Raw genomic sequence first — 20,180 nt, 5'->3', positions numbered from 1 at the left:
GTTGATGGGTTTGTAAGGATAATGTTCAACTAATGGGATCAGTGTCTTAACTGAGCTTTCCTGGTTTGAAGGTCCATGGGACATTAATTATACCTCCAAAGCCAGGATTGCTGAAGGTAGTGCAAAGCAAGTCTGCTTCATTAAATAAGATCTTTATAGAAGGCATACAGCCTGAGATTTTAGTGGAAGTTTATGCATTGTAGTGTCTAGTGTATTAATATGAATTATAAACCCATCTCAGTTTGTTAAATCTTGTACAGGAGAAATATTCAATTAAAATATTCATCCAGCCTACACAATCAACCAATGACCTGTAAGTTAAGGTCCCTGATTACAAAATATTACGTTTATATGACATGGAAAGCACAGATATCAGTGTTAATGGCTGCAGTTTGTTATCTTGGAGGTCTGCACAGTTTTCTGCGCGGTTCCTTTCCGGCTCATGCCTATTAAATCAGTGTGGGAAACTGAGAGACCTTTCTGCATTCATCCATCCATCCTCCATACCACATGAACTCCTGAGACCAGCTGGAGCGTTAACCTCCTTCAGTGTTGTACTTGGCTGAACTTCATCCTTGTAAAGTAGGGCTTCCTGACCTTTCGATGGCTGCGCGTGGATTTGAGTCATACAAAAATGGTCATTTTTGCCAAATTAACCAGCTCCTCCCCAAAACCCCCATCCTTCTGCAGTCTGCTGGAATACTGACGACGGACTGGGGGGTGGAAACCCTGTTGAATTTGGGGTTAAACACAATACAGGTTTCTACATTATGATGGAGCAGAATTGGGCCGCTAGTTAAATTAAGTCTGTTCATATCTTGCCTTATGGCCATTTCTTATGCATTTTTTCCATCTATTACACTGTGACGGTCTTGCTTATAAGAGAAAATGTAGGCAGCTCTGCTTATAAAGAATGTACTTCTATTCTACATATGATGTGCTTTACAAAGCCTCCCTTTTCTTCCTCCTCACAATAATCCCCCCCAAGCTGAAACCAGGCCCTGACCCTTTTGTTCTCATTGTGTGGGTGAGTATGTGGGGTTTCTGTAGCTTGACCCCTGAGCTCCAAGTCAGCAGGGGTCCCTGAACTGGCCTGTGGCCCCTACTTGGCATGATGGTTTCCTTGAGTGACTTCCCTGTTTTGCATGCTGATGTGCATGGGAGCCACCCAGGCAAATGCAGGCAAACTTGGGGGCAGATATTGTATCTTGCCGTCACCAGGGCATCGTGTAACTAAGGAACGCCTCAGGGCTGTTCCAGGCTGTGGCTCTAGAGGCAGTTTTTCTCGTCTGGTGGCCCGCTGGAGCATGCAGTAATTCCCCGGGTGTGTGTGAGGGGAGTGCCTCAGCTGGAACGGGAGGCGGGCAGACAGAGGCAGGGACGAGTGAAGGAACTGGCAGGGCAGCAGCACTCCTGCGGCAGAGTGAAGACGCCTGTGTAGCCGGCTGGAGCGTAGGCAGGCCTGGACACCGGGACTCGGCGTGTGCCTGTGACATGAAGAGTGTGTATGTGCCTGCTGCACCGGGACGCTGTTGAGCAGACGAGATGGGGGGCTCTCTTAGCCAGCACAAGAAGAGCAGTGGGGTGGCCAGCTGCCCCCGGCCAAAAAACAGCAGCATGTAAGTGTTTCGTTTAATTTTAATTATGATTCCTCAGCATTTTCTCTGAGAGATCTTTAGAGATGATGGGCTTCACTAAGTAGACTGTGTGACACAGGGAGTTTGTCTTGGATAAGTGAGAAAAATGGGACAGCATAAAGATACTAGGACGTTTTTGTCATTTTTATTTGTGCTTTACCTCCTTTTTGGTAAACACTGTGGTGCCTTGACCCCGTGTTAGCAGCAGTCAGACCCGTGTGTTTCTGCCTATCCTTGGCGACCTACGTTTGCATATCCCTGACACCGTGCTGGAGTGTAACCGGCTGTGCAACCTAAAGTGTGCTTTGAAGACGTACTCTGTCAAACATGGGTTAACTACCAGCTGTTGTTTAAAAAGGAAGTTTTATTCTTGCTGCATTCCTGTCTTTTGTGAACCCCCCCTCCAAAAAATGCTTGTTTATTTGGATAGTGCTCTAACCCCAGCTGATTTTATCCATCCTGTCCTAGGAGTAACTAAGTTCTGGTTGTATGGGATTTACCTGTCCTCAGGACTGCTAGCTGCTTGTGTTTCCCTCCATATCTTGGATTTTGGTGAACGTGACCAAAAAGTATAAATTTACACTTTGCAACAGCCCTTTAATAGACTGTCATCCCATTCAGGGTATACCCTTACTCTAGCTGTTATATATTTTTTTCAAAATATGTGACGAAAGCCGGAATTAGAGTCCGAATTTCTAGCGTTTAACTTCTGTGTTTTACCTTACGGTGCAGTAAAGTATAAAAACACTACTTTGTCAGCTTTGGAGAGGGAGGAAGGGAGGGAGGGAGATAGAGACACTGGGTCTGAAGATGTTTGATATTTTTAGAAAGTCACAGGGCACCTTGAGGAAAGAGCTGCTGACACTGTAAACCATAAACCACAGCCATTACCTCCACCGCACTTAGAGGCAATTTTATAGGCCTTGGCACCATCCCGCCATTTTACGGTCTCATCTATGCATCAGAAGGTGAGACCAGGAATCCGATCCTCTCTTGAATTGTTTCCCCAAGTTCTGCCTTTGACTCCTTCATTGGTTAACCTTCCGCATGACTGCCTGAGCAGGACCCTGCTAACTAGCTATTTCCATGTGCTCCTTGTAAGGGGAGCAGTCTGTGGCTCTGTGGGCTTGGCCCCTTTGCCCGTGATTGGAAGGTTATTGGTTCTAATCTCATGGTTGGCAGAGTGATTTCACTTCTGGGCCCATGAGCCAGACACTCGATTGGGATTTTGCTTTTGGGGACTGGCTAATCCTACTCTCTCAATTGCATGTCCATCTGCTAAATAAATGTCACAGACCTTAGTTTTGGATGCATGTGTGCCGACAGCCTTGTGCAGCTGCTGACCTGAGTGGTCCCCCCCCCCCTGTCTTGTTAATGAACTTGGGAGCTACGCATCTGCATGAAAATGGGGAGATAATGGCAGAATGCAACGCTACGGTTTTCTTCTAAATGACATTGCTAAAAATAATGAGCTGCCTCTGCGCTCTAAAAACTTTGAGGTGTGATGACCTGTTTCAGGAAAACCACAAAGTCCTATCAAGTGACGTGGCCTACATTGTAGACCCATAATAGAAAAATGTCCCCCTACTTGAAATTAAGGAATGGTCTTCCACGGGACTCCTGAAAGCAAAATATCTATGAAAATTCAGTGTTTAGAAGCCAAAGAATAATCCATCCTCTAAACGTTATCCTGGCCAGAGTCATGGGGTAAACCTGGATGTTTCCCTACAGCATACAGCGCTAGGCTGGGGTACACTCTGGACAGGATGCTAGTCTTTGGAGAACAGACTAATTGACTTTTTGTGGAGCTTGGCAATTGGGAACTGAGCTTGTGGTTGTGTGTTTTTTTTTATTTTTTTATTCTTGGATCCTACATAGAAGCAGTCGCACATCTTTGTGTAAACCAACAGACTTTGGAATCCTGTAGCCCTAAATGGTTAGCTTGTGTTGGTCTGTCTCCTAAAGACCCCCAGCCTGTTTCTGTTTTAAATGTTTTGTCTAGTCAGCAGTCGGAGCGTTAGGATAATGCCAAGACCAACTATTCTGTAAATTGATATCTTTTAGTAATTTATGAATGTTTGGTGTATCTGAATGTGAATTCATGCCTTATTAAACTGCTACAGGTCGTTATTTGTCTATGAAGGGTGATGGAAGATCTGTAGTCGAATGTACCGATTGACGTGATAGTGGTGTTTAGAATAAATAAGTTGCCAGCCCATCCCAGGCTCAGTAGTAAGAGGCAGTTTTAAGTTTGACAAGCCCAGGTCAGGATCCTTTTCACAAGTACTTTGATTAACTACCAGTATATTTAAACACTTTTCTTTGGTAAATTTGTAGAGGGGCAAAATGTATTATTTGATAAGGAAAATTTGCGTTGATGTAGTACTGTTTAAAGTTGGATTGCGAAACTTCAAACCCAGAAAGTAGTTCTGTGATCTCATTAAACATGGGTCCTCCTAACTTCTTACCCAGACACCGTGAAGTCAGTGCCACTGAAGAAAGTGTTCGTCAACAAATATTGATTAACCTGTACATTTTTTCTAGTTGTCAATTTAAAAATTTTCTTTTAGATCATCCTCATTGTCGTGGTGGGCAGAGCCAGAGGTGTAGCTCAGGGATGAGGGATGTGGAGCTGCTCAGGTGGCTGTTCTGTTCTGGGTGGAAGAGGGATGGTCTTCACTGGTTAAGGCAGCTGCTTCGGGGAGAAGCTCGGGACCTGCCCATATATTTCCATGATGCAAAGAAACAGCTGGGTTACTGATGTGTCCCAACTTCAGTTTTGCATGACCAAAGCCCCCAGTGTGTGGTCCCGCTGAGTGACGATGGCAGCACGCTCTGTGAGCCATGCCTCTTCAGCTGTTCTGTGTGGCTGGCAGGCCCATTGCTGTCTGTCAGGTGCTGCGCTGCATTGTCTCTCAAAGCTCTTTCTCTTCAGTGCAGACCTTCCTGTCTTCATCTCTCATCTTACTTTATCTTCTTCCTGATTGCCAATCGTGCTCAGAATTTGAGACTGTATGCATATATTATGGCCCGATCAATGAAGTTCACAACGGTGTCCTCTACTAATTGTGGCATTGTTACTGAGATCGTTGTAGTGAATACTAAATGAAATCCACCATTGCTCAGTTATAAAAAACATTCGTTTTGGGGGGTAATTGTTATTGAAATTCGACATGAAATTACTTCCTGGTAAATTTGAGCAAAGGCTTCAGTACGGTAACATCCTTCCCTGAGCTGATGTCAGCTAACCTCTGGGTAACAACTGGGTTTGTCCCATTGAAAAAAATTGGAAGATGTTTTGTACAATCCCATTGGCTTCATGTTCCCATACCTTTATTTGTCTGGTGTTTAGGAGTCATTTCTACATAAAAGTTTTAATTCAGCAGTTCTGTCTTTTGGGTATTTGTACTTCAGTGTGTTGAACAGATTAACACTTGAGGTTCACTGTACAGTACTACATACATCCACTTGAGTACCGAGGTTTTTTGTGAGTGGGAGGACCATTTTCCAGTTCTGAATTTTTAACTCTTCAGCCTTAAAAGGCTATTGTGTATTAAACGCACGTGACTGCATTATGAATGGATGCCTTTTGGATTTTAGGCTGCTCCTTGCTCAAGGCAATGGAATTATGTCAACTGCCCACAGAATGGGCGTTAAGACAATGCCTTCTCACAGTTATACTGTTTACTGTATTTTCCCAGCCCACCCAATTAAACACACCTGTTGTTTGGCTGTTCATCAATACTTCAACATGCAATCTTACCGTTTCTGTTGCATTCTGCTGACAAGCTGTTGTTCATGGGGGGTGCTTTCAGTTTTTTCCTCTCATTATTTTCCTTGCACGCTCTGACCTGCAATATCACAGACTCATTTTAAGTGACTGCCAAGACACACCAGGCATCTCAAGGAGATGCACGGTTTGGCTTAACACCTCCTCTCCTCTAAAGGCGCTGCTGTATTCAGGACATATTTTGACTGCTGTTTCTGCTGAAAAGCTGCATTTTTGTAGTTTGTCTGATTGACCACTAGGTGTCCTGCATTTCCCACTTATTCACTTTATGTGTGAGCACATAGGAATAGGATTAGACTACAGTATTCATATTCAGTTCTTTTTCTGTATTCACAATTTGTAAGAGGGCTTTATTTCTCCAATTGATGCATTAAAATCCCTTGTTATGCATAATTAGTAATGTTGGAGGCAATTAAGATCACAAGCTAACGTTTGTGTTAGCAGTGATGGTGAACATCAGGTACTGCGTGTTATCTTAGGACAAATGAACAGTGGCGGCTTGTATATGTAATATGGAGGCCTGAGAGAATTTAAAGCTGCCTTGAATGTGATATGCATTGTGAGCTTTCTGGCCAGCTTGCTCAGCACTTGCTGGAGTTATTTTTGTCTCTAGAGGAAGGCATGTTATGCAAGATGTTTGTTCCTCAGACTGTCTGTAGCCGGCTCTGTTTTCAACCTACCCAAATTTTAGTTTACTTGGATGTAAACACTGCCAGCCATTCCACAGGATCTTGCTACTTCGGCTGTCCTGCAGCCCCAAAACAGCTGTAGGCGGTAAGATAATGATCCCTCTCTGTTTCAAAATATTTATCCTAATCAGAGTCTTGGGGGTAACGGTAGCCTACAAATAAACTGGCATGTGACAGTTTGGTATACTTGGTGGCACGGTCCACTCAAGGAACTTCTTATTCTACATTACTGCTGCAATGTGGGACACCGACAGCCCTGCATTCTCCTTTTCTGAATGGAAAGGGCTGGGTCAAACTCATTTTGTTCCTTTCTCAAATGATTAGTACTGTTGGTGAAGACTTGGAATTAAATGGAAGAGGTTAAGCAGAGGAGTCTGAATAGCAGCATGAAGGCTCCGGGCAAAAGTAGGGCGCTAACCCTCTGGTTTTCTTAAATTTAGACCTGTGGACATGGAAGGTGAAAGGAAACTCCAAGGGCTGGAGGTGTGGCTGCTTGTAGGTCCAGCAGTGTGGTCATTCTGTCCAGGCTCCTCCCTCCTTTCTTCATGGACCAAAGTCAACAGCGGGCCAATCCCTGGATGCGTGCTAATGGATTAGCATTAGTAGTCTGATAAATGAACTATTTATGCTTTTTATTTGGATTTTAAGATGCTTTACTACTGTACTGTGAGGTATTCATAATGTTTGTGTGGAACTGTGGTAATACAATTCTGTTATTTTTATTACATAGATATTAACCTGACTTTTCTCTATGCTTCCTAGGATTGGCTCCAGGCAAATGCCACTAGAGAGCTGTTATGTCTATGTAAGGGTCAATATCCCAACATTTTTACTAAGGGTGTATAGATATATTGTGATGAATCGTTTAGTGTAGCGATTCTGTTGCGTCGATCTGTAACTAGCATTAGTGGTCTGCAAATAATTTTGAGGAATGTAGAGCGCTGAGTGTGTAGGGTGGGGGCAAGGCAGGGTTCAAAGTTTTAAAGAGCTGGGAAAACTTGTTTTTGTGAAGCCTGGGCTTGCTCAAACCTAATTTAGGCAATGGGGGTTTGCTTTTGGGAATTCATAGCATTGTACTTGACCAAGTTTCCCTCTTTCTTTAGGTTTTTCTGAGGCATTAATGGAGCTAAGCCTTTGATGGATAGCCAGTGTTCAATGGGGCAGGGCTTTTCAGATATGAGGCTGTTTGGGTAAATGCATTTGGAGGATAATGCACAGTAACTCAAATGTTCATGTTCAACTGAAGCATGCATTGCAGATCCTTAGAGGTGGCCCCTTGCCTAACATTTGGTCTGCTGGGACTTTTGGTATGCATGTCTTTATTTAATTTCTTCTATAACTTTCAGAGACCATAACTTTCCCCTGACCACTTGTCCCAGTGTTATTAGGCTTGGACCACATTAGTTAAGTTAGTCTTAGACAGAGGGATTGATATTACTCAAGGTAAAAAATGCAGCCATGCATAGTTTGCTTTACTATAAACTAAATATGATTGTTTATCCTGTCCTTGAGTTTCATTCAGCCTGAATGAACTGGGTTGCCGCTGGTCCTATAACAATTTCTCCAATGCCTTTCTAATGCTACGCTATGTGATGCTATCATCCTTGTGCAGGTTTGTTCAAAAGTCTTTGAAAAAGCTCATGCCTGATTCTTTAAAAAAAATAATACCCTTATTACAGTCCATATTGTGGGAGGTGGGTGCTTTTGGCCTTGTTTTGGCTATGCTTGCTTGTGTAAGTATTACATGAGTGAGCTGAAGCTTCTCATTCCATTATAGGAAGCATGGGATGGTGCGCGTTTCTCCTCACGAATGATGTGAGTTATTAGTGCTAATGAAGCTGTGACAGAAGAAGATAGATGCTCCGATTGCATTTTCCAGTTGGCAGCTCAGCAAGTGTTGAATTAAATTGGTCATTTAAAATAGTTCTTGGGCTAGTTCCTCTACAGACAACTTCTACCTCACGTCTTGCACAAGGGTATTTCCCATAAGTATTCTGGTGCGCCCTAGGTGAGATTCTGCAGAGCGCCCCCACACACACACTCGCAGCAGCAGAAAACAAATTTTACCAATTAACTAATATTAAAAACCTTTCAATGGCACAGGGTATCTAGCTGCTAACTATCCAGCTTGCGTGTGGTTCACAAGAACTGGTGAAATATTTAAACTAGTGTAAATAACCAGTGTCACGGAACGCAGCTCGAAGGTATTTCCTCCTTTTTCTCTCCACTAGCTCTTTTGTGGCTCTTATTTGGGTGAGGTCAGGGCCGGCACATATATCAGGCAGCATTAGGGTGGGGAGCAGGGGGGCCAGAGGGGCATGGATACCATGATGGATTCAGGAGACTTAGCACTTTGGAAGGGTCCCAAAATTCCCCCCCCCCCCCCCCCCCCCCCCCCCCCCCACTCTGCAAAATCAGCTGAGCAATTGGAAGTGAGCAGGGGGTCTGCGATGTTTAGATACTCGCCTGGTGAGAAGGGAAGGTGAGCTGAAGAGCGGGGTAAATATTGTGCATAGAAACCGAGTTGGGTGATGTAGCCAAAATATCATATCACGATATATTTGTCTATACACACACACACACTATAGGTAAAACCATAGTTAATGACTAATTAACTAGCAAGTCTATAAGAATCATTGCTTGTTTCATTATCATAATAAAGATAATTATGAAGGTATATAAAATACTGTGGATATATTTAAAAAAAAAAAAAAACCCTGACTCCTACGAAACTTTTTTTTGTCGCTTCGTCTACAAATACACGTTTATCGATTCGCTCAATAACTGCACACAACTCAGTTTACAACATATTAAATCATGTATAATTGAAGGCATTACATGTAAGATTTTAATTTTTGCTTCGGTCTGAAGCGTTTGCTTCCGTTTGGTTACTTCAGAACGTGCGAGAAGCGTTGAGTCTGAGGGCGATGGGCTCGCGCATGTACGCATAGCCAGACATTCCGCGTGCCTGCGCTTGAGCGATAACGTTTTTGGTGGTAAAAAGATAGTTATGCTGCCACCTGTTGTACAAACAGTACCTTTGCAAAGTTCACAGTAGATTGGTCCACGTCAAATTCCCCACATACAAACCATGTACACAATCGACGTGGAACCTTTTTTAATATCAGTTCTCCTTTATCAGCCATGGCGCACACGCCAGATACAAGAAAGTTGGCAGCCCTATGTTAGATCTATTGACACATAATTGTCAAAGAAGTGATCTACGCAGACAGCGATGAGATGTTATGTAGGCTGAGATTAACTTGTTTCACATCGGTCTGTTTTTGTTGTAGTACTGCATGAACTGCGAACACGCGCGCACACGTGATAGGCGTTTGCCGGTTTGTTCTATCATTCTAGTAAGTGTTAAGTATACTTGTAACTGGGCATTCTTAGAAGTTCGGTTTAGCCGACATATGCCTGGTCCCGTGCGTTTGTAATGTGCTATTTGCCTTACTTGTACGGCGCTTTGGACAAAAGGACAGCTTATAAAATTGGCCATACCTAGACCGACTGCCTGATCAGAGCGAAATCACCATTTGTGGTCACTATAGCCGGTCCTTCGGTGGATCGCTAATATTTATGAATACACTCCTGCTGGATTTTCCAGACATTTTGCCCCTTGTGGTTGCAATGTGCATTACAGCATGTGAAATGGCAGAAGGTGGCAGTCTTCGTACTTCAGTCGCGTTGTAACTCTCCTAAAAAAGTTTGCTATCTGGCCTTTGGGGAGCATCGTGGTTAAGACTCTGGGTGGAGGCAACACTGCATATATGAGATGAAAGGCTATTATCAAGATGCCTGTTACAATGAGGTAGTGTCTAGAGGATAATCCTATCATTATATTCTCTTCTGTAATGAGGTAGAATAAGGCCAAGTGTTGTGTTCAACAAAGACTGTCATTCAACTTATCAAAAGAGCCAAGTTAATAATTACCTACCATGCAAAACACATAACCAAAGTCTCATTATGAATGGTTATTTGGTGGGTAATATATCAATAAAATTTTGGCTGTACCCTAAAATTTTATTTAGCACAGTAGCTGGTCAGGCTATCAGTTATGTATTGATAGTATAGTCACTGTACATTTTAATGTCCCAAAAGTGCTCAGTTGGTGATTTGAATTTACAGCAAAAATATGTAGCGCTTATGATCTATTGTTTTTCCCAAATATTATGCATATGGACATAAGGAACCAATTCGTTCATGTAATACAGCAGTTTACTATGTCTTGATGAGAGTTAAACTTCCCTTTCTCTAGCTAATGCTGCACACAGAAATGAATATTGTCCACATGGCACTGCTTGCTGAGCTGAATCAGGGAGGCGGGTAGGGGGGGGTGGTTGGTTGAGAGCTGCACCACAGGGGCTGAGGAGTTAATGAGAAGCCGATGTCGACTCCTGAATCACCACTGGTAAATGTGGATGAGCCGTGCTGAATGCCGGGCTGCCTTCCCCTGTTAAGGCGAAGGGGGGGGGGGGGTCAGGGTTTGCTAAGCCAGTGTCTGTCAGTATGCTGAAGATTCTTTTGAAACTAAAAACTTGCACCTCCCCCCTCCTGCTTTGACAATAGTTTGGCCCTGAAAAAGCAAGAAAAAAAGAGGGGGGCGGGGAGCTAGAAAAACTCACTGGTTGGGGGGGGCTATCTTGCAGCCAGCTGATTGCTGCGTTGGTATTCCAAGCTAGGAGGCTGAGAGGGAGCTGCAGGTACAGATCTCCTTCCCAGCTTCTGAAGTGAAGAGGCTGTGAAAATAAGTAACGACCTGCAGCTGGAGGCTCGTTCCAAGAAGGGAAGGGCCTGGCAGTGATGAACTGGGTGAACTGAAGGGAGTGTGCACAGAGGAAGTGAGGAGGCAGTCACAGCCGTTGGGCTGGTGGTGTGAAGCCACATCCGTGGCTTGCTCAGAGCGAGAGAGCGAGAGAGAGAGAGAGAGAGAGAGAGGGAAAGAGAGAGCGAGGCAAGCACACTGCTTTTAAGTCAGTCTCCCTCTCCATCTTGCGGACCTTGTCAAATCCAGCTGAGATCTGGAACGAAGGAGGCTCAGAGAAAGATGTCCTACAGCCCGTGGTCCGTGCTGTCGCCGATCCAATGGGCAAAGTGGACCTGGTCAGCTGTCAGAGGCACAGACGGGGAGGAGGAGGACAACGAGGGCCAGGAGACAGGCTTGAAGGATGACAAGCAACATTCCCTGGATGACAGGTCTATGGGCCACAGGCGAGTTGTTTTCACTGCCGCTGCGGCAAGTCTGCAAAGCCTGTTTTGCTGTGTGTGGTGGTGGGGCTGGTTTCTTCACGGTTATGGGATTCCACCTGTTGTTCGGGGCCGGGAAGTCGTTAGCTTTGAGAGTGTGTTGAAGGGGTGGGTTTAACGAATGATGCTGTGTGGTTATGTCCAGGCCCAGTGCGCTCCATGTCTAAATGAGTGGATTTGTTCTCGCCGGGTGCCTCTCCTGGAATTTGCAAGGCAATAGATGACGTGAGTGATGAGGCTGGTGTGGAGGGGGCCTGAAGTACTGCTCACCCTTTCGTGGCTGCCTGTGATGATGATGTTATTGTGCTGGAGAGCAGCTATTAGAAACTCCTTCATTCAAAACACACAAATTCAGGTCCTACTGAACATCATCATAAATATAAGAGGAAATGGGGGTTGTGAACATTTGCCTTCAGTTGTTTGCCAGCCCGGGATGGGGAAGGGAGGCTTTCTCAATGTACTAGTTTCCAAGTAACTGTCGAAGATTAGACAGGGCTGCTGCGTGTGGACATGTGGGGGAGCAGGAGCTGAGATCTTGTGGGGAGTCTAGGTGTTAATGGCAGGCATAAGGAGCACAGGTTCTGGAGTCACCATCTTTCCCATGGAGAAGTTTGTGTCCTTGTGAGTGAGGAGAGGAGACCCCCCCCCCCCCCCCCCACACATACTTTTTTTTGGCTCGCAGGATGGGTAAGGGGGTGCAGCTGAGGCATGCAGACAGAAGCGGTCCTTGTTTCTGGTCTTAGAGCGGGTAATGCAGGTGGTCTGGGCATCACCGCGCTCTTAGTGCTTTGCCCTTTTTTTGGGTCAGTGCTGACTAAGCAAGCCTTTTCTTTACTGGAGCTGCTTTTAACTTTTATTCGTGACCGTCAGCTTGAGCAATGTGTCGGGTGGATGTAGGTCTCTAGAATAAGCACAGTTCTGTGCTAACAGTTGGATCTTCACCTATTTCCTTCCTGGTTATTTGGCCACAGCTACATCTGGGACTCTGGAACTATTGGCTGAATTAGATGATCCAAATCAGCTGGAGAATGTTAATATTTAATCTTTCATTTCTCATGTAGCTCTGACTCCGAGGGAAACTTTGAGACCCCCGAGGCTGAAACTCCCGTCCACGGGCACTTGAAGAACCTGTTAGAGCAGGAGAACGCCGCTGCTGTCTGCACAGGTAACCCCGCTGCTCTCCTGCCGTCGGTCCACTGGTAGCCCTGCCGTCTATAAGCCTATTAAAATACAACCGCCCACGTGTTGCAATAATCATTAATCTTTATGCAATAATCTTTATTCCTTTCACCCCCCCCCCACACACACACACACACACACTTCATTCAGTAGCATCATCATGGTTGCCAAGGTAACTGAGCAGTGCTCAGATTCTGTGTGGATCCTGGCCTAGTTTTTGTTTTGGCTCAGGAAGGTAAAGAAAGCTTCCATCTAAAGACCTGCAACAGTAGTTCTCTTGATGAGCAGTTTGGCTTATTGAATCGTCGTCTGGATGTCTGAACTTTCCTCTGAGCCAAGGTGCATATTCTTCTTCATGGGATAGTGTGAGGGAAAACACTGCAGGACTACACAAGATGCCATTGTACACTGGCTGGGGAGATGTTCAGTGCTGTGTGTTGCCTCATTATAAGTTTTCGTTGCTTCAACACATTATTTGCTTTAGAAAATGGACAGTCAGCTGTCAGGATTAGCAGGGATGCTCTGTTTTGCTCTGGGTTATTAAAAACATGGATTAAATACCTACACTCGGTATTTTGGGTATGCTGAGAGAGAACAAGAGCGGTCCATGATTCATACTGCAGCAAAGTGATGTATTAATTTGGGCTGGATCACTACCAGCTTCATGGACCTTTACAAGCACGTAAATCTTGGGTTTGTGGCCGTCTGAGCTGTGCACAGTGGTGGAAATCAACTTCTCAGAAATGACCGTGCAGTTCCATTGCTAGCAGGTTTGTCCATTAAAGTTTTACAACAACACTAACACCTGCAGCTGCCTAGTGTGATTTTCTTTCCACATGAAAATGTGTTGTCAGAAAATAAATTTAAGTTGACTTCCACTTTATAGTCACGTGTACAGGCTAATAATGTGTTCACATTTTTTATATTTCTGATGGTTGCATTTTTGAAATAGACCTGCCCCCAGCTCAACCCCCCCTAACACAGTTCTGTTCTGTTTTTTTTTTTTTTTTTTTTTTTTAAAATCTCACCTACACACCCTCTACAATTTCATTGGGGCCCACCAGGAGGGTGTGCCCCATAGTTTGAACACCTCTGCAGTAGAAGTAACCATTTCATGGCAGAAGTCTGAGCTATAAACAGGGTTGTGTGTAGTTCAGATGCTGTTATTCTACATCCTGGCATCCAGGTGATTCGAAGTGGCCTTTTAGCACCCTATTTCCACCATATTTTCTTCCTTGGCATCTTCACCAGCCATAAAGCCAAAACAATTGCTTTGGCATAAGGATTAGACTTACATCCTCCTCGTTTATAGATGACAAATGTTCACCATGAGCTGTTTTTGTTGGTCCATTTTTGATGTTCTTTTAAAAGATGGAAAGAGTATCTGAACTTAGTGCTCAGAGGTCAGGAAGTACTGTAAATGTGGCATGTACCTCGATGGTTAGAAGGTTATCCCGGAATCCTGCACACACACCGCTCCTTCGTGGATAAGATTGGCCACCCCTGCTTTAGACTATGGTGTACCGTCCCCCAAGGAAGGGAAAACCCATCACTTCCAAATTGCTGGGCCCATGTTGTGCAGGATGAGCTGTCGAGTGAGAGCAAGGTTTGTGACACCATGTGTTTGTCTCTGGCTACTCGCCGATCCGCAGAGAGCTGTTGGCTCAATAGCCATCTTCTGTTCCATTGTATTTCTGGAGTTCAGGCTTGCGGTTTGGGTTTTTCCCACAACAAAAAAAAGAGCTGTACAAAAGAGCCTGATTAATCCCTGAGGCGCTGAGTGGACCCACGGCACACATGACTGGACCCCTGAATCCCCCCCCCCACATACACACAGACTATGGCCTAATCACACCCATACTGAATTATGTAAAATAAATCCTGTCTGCTGTGTGATGAATACCCCTTTGAGATATATCTGTTTCAGTCCTCCTGTGATTTTCAAAATCCATTTTGTTGGTGGGCTATAGAGAGAAGGCCTGTGTTCTCACGCCGCGAGAGACCTTTTTTTATTTTATTTTATTCTATAGTGACTCATCACTCAGGCTTGCCTGTGTTTTGATGAAACTGCGAACACTTGTTAGACATTTCTGGAAAGTGAAACACCCAGTTCTATTCTTGTAGCGGTAGTTAGCGTAAGTAGCATGTTAGCACTCAGTCCACAAAGTGGCCGCCCATACGACAGCTGGACGAGCCCCACCGGCTCTGTCATCTTGCGCTTGCACTCTGCACTCGGGGCCCAACAGGAGGAGGCGATGCGGGCATGGCAGTGCATAATTAAACCTTAACTGATAGCCACAAGCGGTGCTCAGAATTGCCCAGAACAGCCATTTAAATCTATCTAACTGAAGACTGCTGGATGCAGGCTAAGCAAATCTGGCTAGTGAAATGTGTTTATGATTCCTTAATCTTAGGTTTTAAGTTGGATCCAGGTGCCAGGGATGAATGGATTTAATGACCCCCCCCCCCCCCCACCCCCCAATCCCCATACCTTTCTTGGTAGCGAAGCTGTGCCTTTGTTTCTCTCTGTTTCTACAGGAAGATCAGTTACCACTGGGATGGCATCCCCTGAGAATCATCTCTCAAGGGTAGTTTTTTTTTTTTTTTTTTTTTGCGACAGGCTAGCCTGCTTTCTTTGCTTTAGATCACTGCTGCAGTCTCTGCTCTGCATAGTGTAGGGAGGCCTTGTGTCACATTCATCCTGGACCTTTTTATTGGTGCCTGGTCAGGTTACTTCCTGAGGAAGTCATGGGCTTGGGAGAAGGAACAACTGCGTTGCATGTTCTGATGACATGTAAACAATGGCCACTTCTCCGAAAGTGAAATGCATGTCAACAGCCAGTCTCAGCTGCATCTGAGTCCTGCTCTGGGAACTGCAGTCCGTCTGATGCCGTTTGCTGTTTCTGTCCTGCGGCTTGAATCGCAAAGGCTGCCCCTCAATGGCGTCGCAGCCATTGTAAGAAAGATTTATCTACCCGGGGAGGGATGCCTACAGGCAGAATGTTCTTGTGGTCTCTGGCGCCTCAGCCATAGATGTATTCCCTCCCAAATGCAGCCCAGTGAAACCTTCCGGCTGTGGGGAGTGGAATTGGTTCTCACCCAGAATCTCTGAAGAATCATCAGCCTATTTTGATAAAAAAAAAATTTACAGTAAACCAGATATTTTCTGGTCTCCTAGCAACCAGCCTTTAGTGGAGAACAGTTTTTCCCTTCCGATGTTCAGTATGACTTCTTACTTAATGGAGGATATTTATTGAAAGGCATAGCATTCATCTCTCCTTTTCACCTTGAAGCTTTCTGATACCGTGAATTGTAAGACACCCCCCCCCCCCCCCGGCTCTAAAAGTTAGGCCAAATTTCAGATACATTTGTGATACAAGTGCAAGTCCAGGTCATTACAAACATGTTCTTAAGGTACTGAAAAGCAGGCACAGTCCCATGAGACTGTTTGTTTATTACTGAAGATTATGGTCAATCTTCAGCAGCTGTCTTGACAGGGTGCTGCAGGCTTCACCACCTCTTATTCTCACTCTGTCTCCTGGTCTGTGTTCACTCATAAAATAACTTCTCTTGTAAATAGTTTCTCTCTAGCCTCCATTAACGAAGCAGCTGGTAGCCCTCTGTTAAGTCAAGGACTAAAGGGGTGACTCAGCGGTTTAAGCCTCCATGCCTGTGATCAGAAGGTTGCTGGTTCAAGCCCAAGCTTTGGCAAAATAGTCATCTCAATTGGGCCCCTGAGCAAGGCTGTTAACCCCCCCACCACCCCCCAGCCAAAATGCTCCAGGGACACCAGTTAAATGACCAACCCCAAGCTTTGCTATCAACTTTGTTTGTGCCTGTGAATGTGTTTCAATTGAGAGTCAGATGGGATTTGTGAAAAGAAACACTTCATTGTACTTTGCAAGTGGCAAATAAAGGATCATCAGATTTTTCTCTGGTGTAGCATATTTTAACAAGGTGCGTAACCAGAATCACCCTGTTAATGATGTATAGATATCTATACATATAAATATGTTTTAATGAATGCCTTTGGATAAGGCACTGTCTTGTAGGGACTATCTTTGAGATAAATACAGTGAGTGTGATCACGCCTGCCTTTTGACACGTCGTAACCTGGCTTCCTCGATTACATAGGAAGTGCCTGATTGATGTCACTGTCGTGCTCAGCCCCTGACCAGATGCACCTGGAGGATGTTGCAGAGTGTGGCGCTGGAAGGTGCCTCTCTCTTCCACTTAGGGCATTGTGCTTTCGGCAACATCAGGCAACAAGAGCCATTGTTATCCTGTCACCCTGCTACATTTTGACCTTACAATTCCTTCAACAGGCTTCAAACACATGCTCAGCTACTCTGTACTTTTTTACATTAAGCTAATAATGTCTTTGTCCACTTCTATGCGTATAATCTGCTTAATTTTGGAAGAAGTTATAATGTGTATCCGATACATCCAAATCTTGATTCTCTTTTTATAAAGGGTCCTATCTTGATTAAATTTTTTCTGCTAAAATTGAGAAATAAAAATATATAGTCCAACTCAGTCACTGTATTCTGTCCTGTTTATTACATCCAAGGATGCCACAGATATAGTCGTTCTATTGGACGACTGTGGCCTTTGGTTCAGGGCTGATGTCATCAGACGGTGCCCAACCCTTCCTGGGTGTTTCGATCCTTAACCACAGCACCCTCCAGTTGGCAGGTTGGCAGGTCCTGCCTTCTTCCTCCCTGCTATGCCAGAACCAAAATAGGCTCTTTCTGCTGCCTCCCCAATCCTGCACTAAATTATACACCTTCCATGTTGACAAGGCATGTTTCTATCTCATTTCTCTCACCTGCATTGCAAAACAACATTAATTTTGGGAGGGGCTATATTGTGCTAGGAGTTATGTTTTGTTGTTTCTGCACTTCAAATTTACCCCCCTTGGGGATTCATGGGAAACCCTTCAATGATTTGTACTGGTTTATTCTGTTTTCAGCGTAACATGCTTGCTCTCCGTTTTTTAGATCTGCTGGGAGATGATAAACGGCTCTTCTCCAGCACTGTTGGCCTGGACAACTCATTTCTGGACAAGAACTCCAACCAGAATGAGCTTCCCCTGGCCTCCCAGGCTGTCCACGTTGCCAAGGGCACCCCTGTGCTGACAGAGGCAGTGGATGCTTTAAACAACCTTCAGTTCTCAAAGGGCTCCAGTACAATCCAGGGCCAGAACCTCAACCTGCAGACTCGTGGCATGCAGCTGGGTCTCGACAACAGGCATACTGATGACCTCCAAGAAGATGCTCGTGACACATCACAAAAACAAAGGCCTGCGTCTCTTATGATGAAGGACTCCCTTAACGGGCCAGACCCTAATGAAGTGGATGATGATGTACCTATTTCCAAAGCCTTTGACCTGAATCAGATCAATGGTAACGCCAATCCTCTGGTAAAACCCACCCCTGGAGATCATATGCAGGAACTTGGCTTGGAAGACAATGCAAACCCAGAGGAGGTCAGCAAGCCATCCGGCAGGAGTCTGGGAAAGATGCCCGACAGTCGTCTCGGCCCCAAAAAACCGACGGGCAAATCTGCAGAGCTGGAGCCAGGACCAGTTAGCAGTCAAGGCTCAGGTGGAATTACCTGTCCTAAAGCCTCATACAACTTTGATGCTGGCCAGTTGGACGACCCCAACTTCAACCCATTTACAAACAAAGCCAAGATGTGTGACTCTCCGCCTCTCCTCAAGGGATCTTACAGTTTTGATCCAGACTGTGTAGACCCTTTCAGGTCATCTAGGAGATTGGATGGGGAGGACTTGCTGAAGAGCCCCCCTTCAGCTGAGAAAGTGGCAGATGACCCAGTGTGCCAGAAGCTGAATTTCCTTATTGATGAGGAGGGGATGGCAGGACAGTCACAGGGCAAAGCCAGGGAAGTCATGTAAGTGTGTGCAGATTCTTCAGTGACAGCTCTCTTGCGTGAATGGTTTTGTTTGCCATGTTATCAGTTGGATGCCATTTTGGATGAATATGCTTGCACTGGCATCCCATGGAGGGTATACCCCAGCCTTGTACCTTGTGCAGCCTGGGAGTAGCTCCAGGCCCCCGTGTAACCCTGTCCAGGGTAAGTGGTTAGAAGATAGATAGATGGATACGCTAATTATAGGATGGTAATCACAGCTGTTTAAAAAGTGGTTCTGTTACTAACTTCACAATTGTATAGGATTCTATTATTTTTAAATAATTATGCAAGGTCCCAAAGTGCTTGGCTTTGTCCAGACTTTTCTTAAACATGAGTGAATAAATAGGGCAGTCGTGCTTGTTAGAGTCACGCTGTTTTTTTTTAGTTTGACTGCTATAGTCTCTTAGTCAGTGATTCCTACAGTCTGTCTCTGTTGACTCATCCCTTGTGATGTCTAACTGCACCTATGTGTTGGGTTGTCTAAGGTAGTCTTTTGGTCTGTTTTCACCAGCATTGGTTTCTATAGCTCATAATATTCACCTGCTGTTCCTAGTACTGTAGAAATTTTTATAAAACATCAGTCTTCCAATTATTTCTTTAATTAGATTGGATGAAGTAGACTTGGATCAAGACTTGAATTCTTATGCTGATTTGACATTGCCTTCTGTAATACCTTGTTCAGCTGATTAATCATGTTTAAATATTTACTCTCCCTTTTGTGGTCAAGGGATTTTTGTTTATCCTTTTAGTCTGATCAGATTCTGGTGCACATCTAAATCCTTTTTATTGTCCTCTCTAGTCCCCAGCATGTCGGTCTCCTTTCCTAATTAAATATACAATGGTGGACAGGATGATGTAAGCACAAACCAGTATTGATATCAAGGACCTAATAAGGAGTAAGACCACTCTTTAGAACAGCTTCAGTATTTTATGAAATACTATCATACAAATCCTGATGTGTAGCATGATATTCGGCCCATTTGAGAGGAAAATGCTTCCAGTTCATTGAGGGATGTAGAAGTTAGAATTTTACTTTACAATCTCTGCTCCATTATTGGTATTTCGATCTGGTCTGGTGAATCCATGGAAGACATCTGAATTCATCATGGTCGTCATGAAACCTCTTGAATATTTTCAGTGGGAGGGATAGTAACATTTTGGAATATGGAACCAGTGTCAGGAAGCAGTGTCTATTCCATACTCTGCCTAATACGTATTTCTTGGCCATTATCAGACCATGCAGAGCAATGAACTGGCCCTAATGTTTCTCACAGGATTTTTCCCACTTGGTCCGCCATGTTTAACAGTTGCTGGTAGGTATTTGTGGTGTGTGGCTACGTGGGCTGAGTCTCTGTGCCGGTGATCAGAAGGTCTCCAGTTCGAGCCCTGGTCTGTGGAGAATAGTCACATGTCCATGAGCCAATGAGCAAGGCCCTTTACCCTCAGGTGCAGGGGTGCTGCATGTTGACTGACTGTCCTGTCATGTGCTGTGCTGTTACCCGCAAGCTTGCTTTCGCATTTGTGTCTCATGAAGAGTATAGTACACACATAATACTAATTAAGAAAGTGATTAAGTGAAGTTGGGGCAGATTTTAAATCGATGTATTTTCTTTTCTTCCTATTTGTACACAGTGATGTCCAAGTGAATGATCCCGTTTTGACTGGTACCATCCAGCTTGGGAGTCATTTATCATATAGGTT

General features: G+C 44.6%; 1 protein-coding gene and 1 long non-coding RNA gene across 5 annotated transcripts in view; both read left to right on the top strand.

Moving 5' to 3' along the window:
* LOC125717513 (transforming acidic coiled-coil-containing protein 1-like) overlaps nucleotides 1–20,180 on the top strand; it is a 30,119-nt gene that overhangs the window by 1,017 nt on the left and 8,922 nt on the right. For 2 of the 4 annotated variants that reach the window (XM_048990550.1, XM_048990560.1), the window contains exons 2-4: nucleotides 11,134–11,330; nucleotides 12,428–12,531; nucleotides 17,546–18,458. In XM_048990550.1, the coding sequence (XP_048846507.1) occupies nucleotides 11,167–11,330; nucleotides 12,428–12,531; nucleotides 17,546–18,458 (1,181 nt within the window). In that variant the 5' untranslated portion in view covers nucleotides 11,134–11,166. Of the gene's footprint in view, nucleotides 1–1,332; nucleotides 1,620–11,133; nucleotides 11,331–12,427; nucleotides 12,532–17,545; nucleotides 18,459–20,180 lie in introns of those variants that run through there. The other 2 variants (XM_048990542.1, XM_048990568.1) reach the window with 2 other exon arrangements.
* On the top strand, nucleotides 5,513–7,620 carry LOC125717910 (uncharacterized). The gene is made up of 2 exons (XR_007384695.1): nucleotides 5,513–6,201; nucleotides 6,557–7,620. It is a non-coding gene; the product is annotated as an uncharacterized LOC125717910 (long non-coding RNA).

The sequence above is a fragment of the Brienomyrus brachyistius genome, chromosome 2, assembly GCF_023856365.1.
Source record: "Brienomyrus brachyistius isolate T26 chromosome 2, BBRACH_0.4, whole genome shotgun sequence".
Taxonomy (NCBI): domain Eukaryota; kingdom Metazoa; phylum Chordata; class Actinopteri; order Osteoglossiformes; family Mormyridae; genus Brienomyrus; species Brienomyrus brachyistius.
Note: the sequence above shows the minus strand (reverse complement) of the source record. Positions and strands in the feature narration are given on the sequence as shown.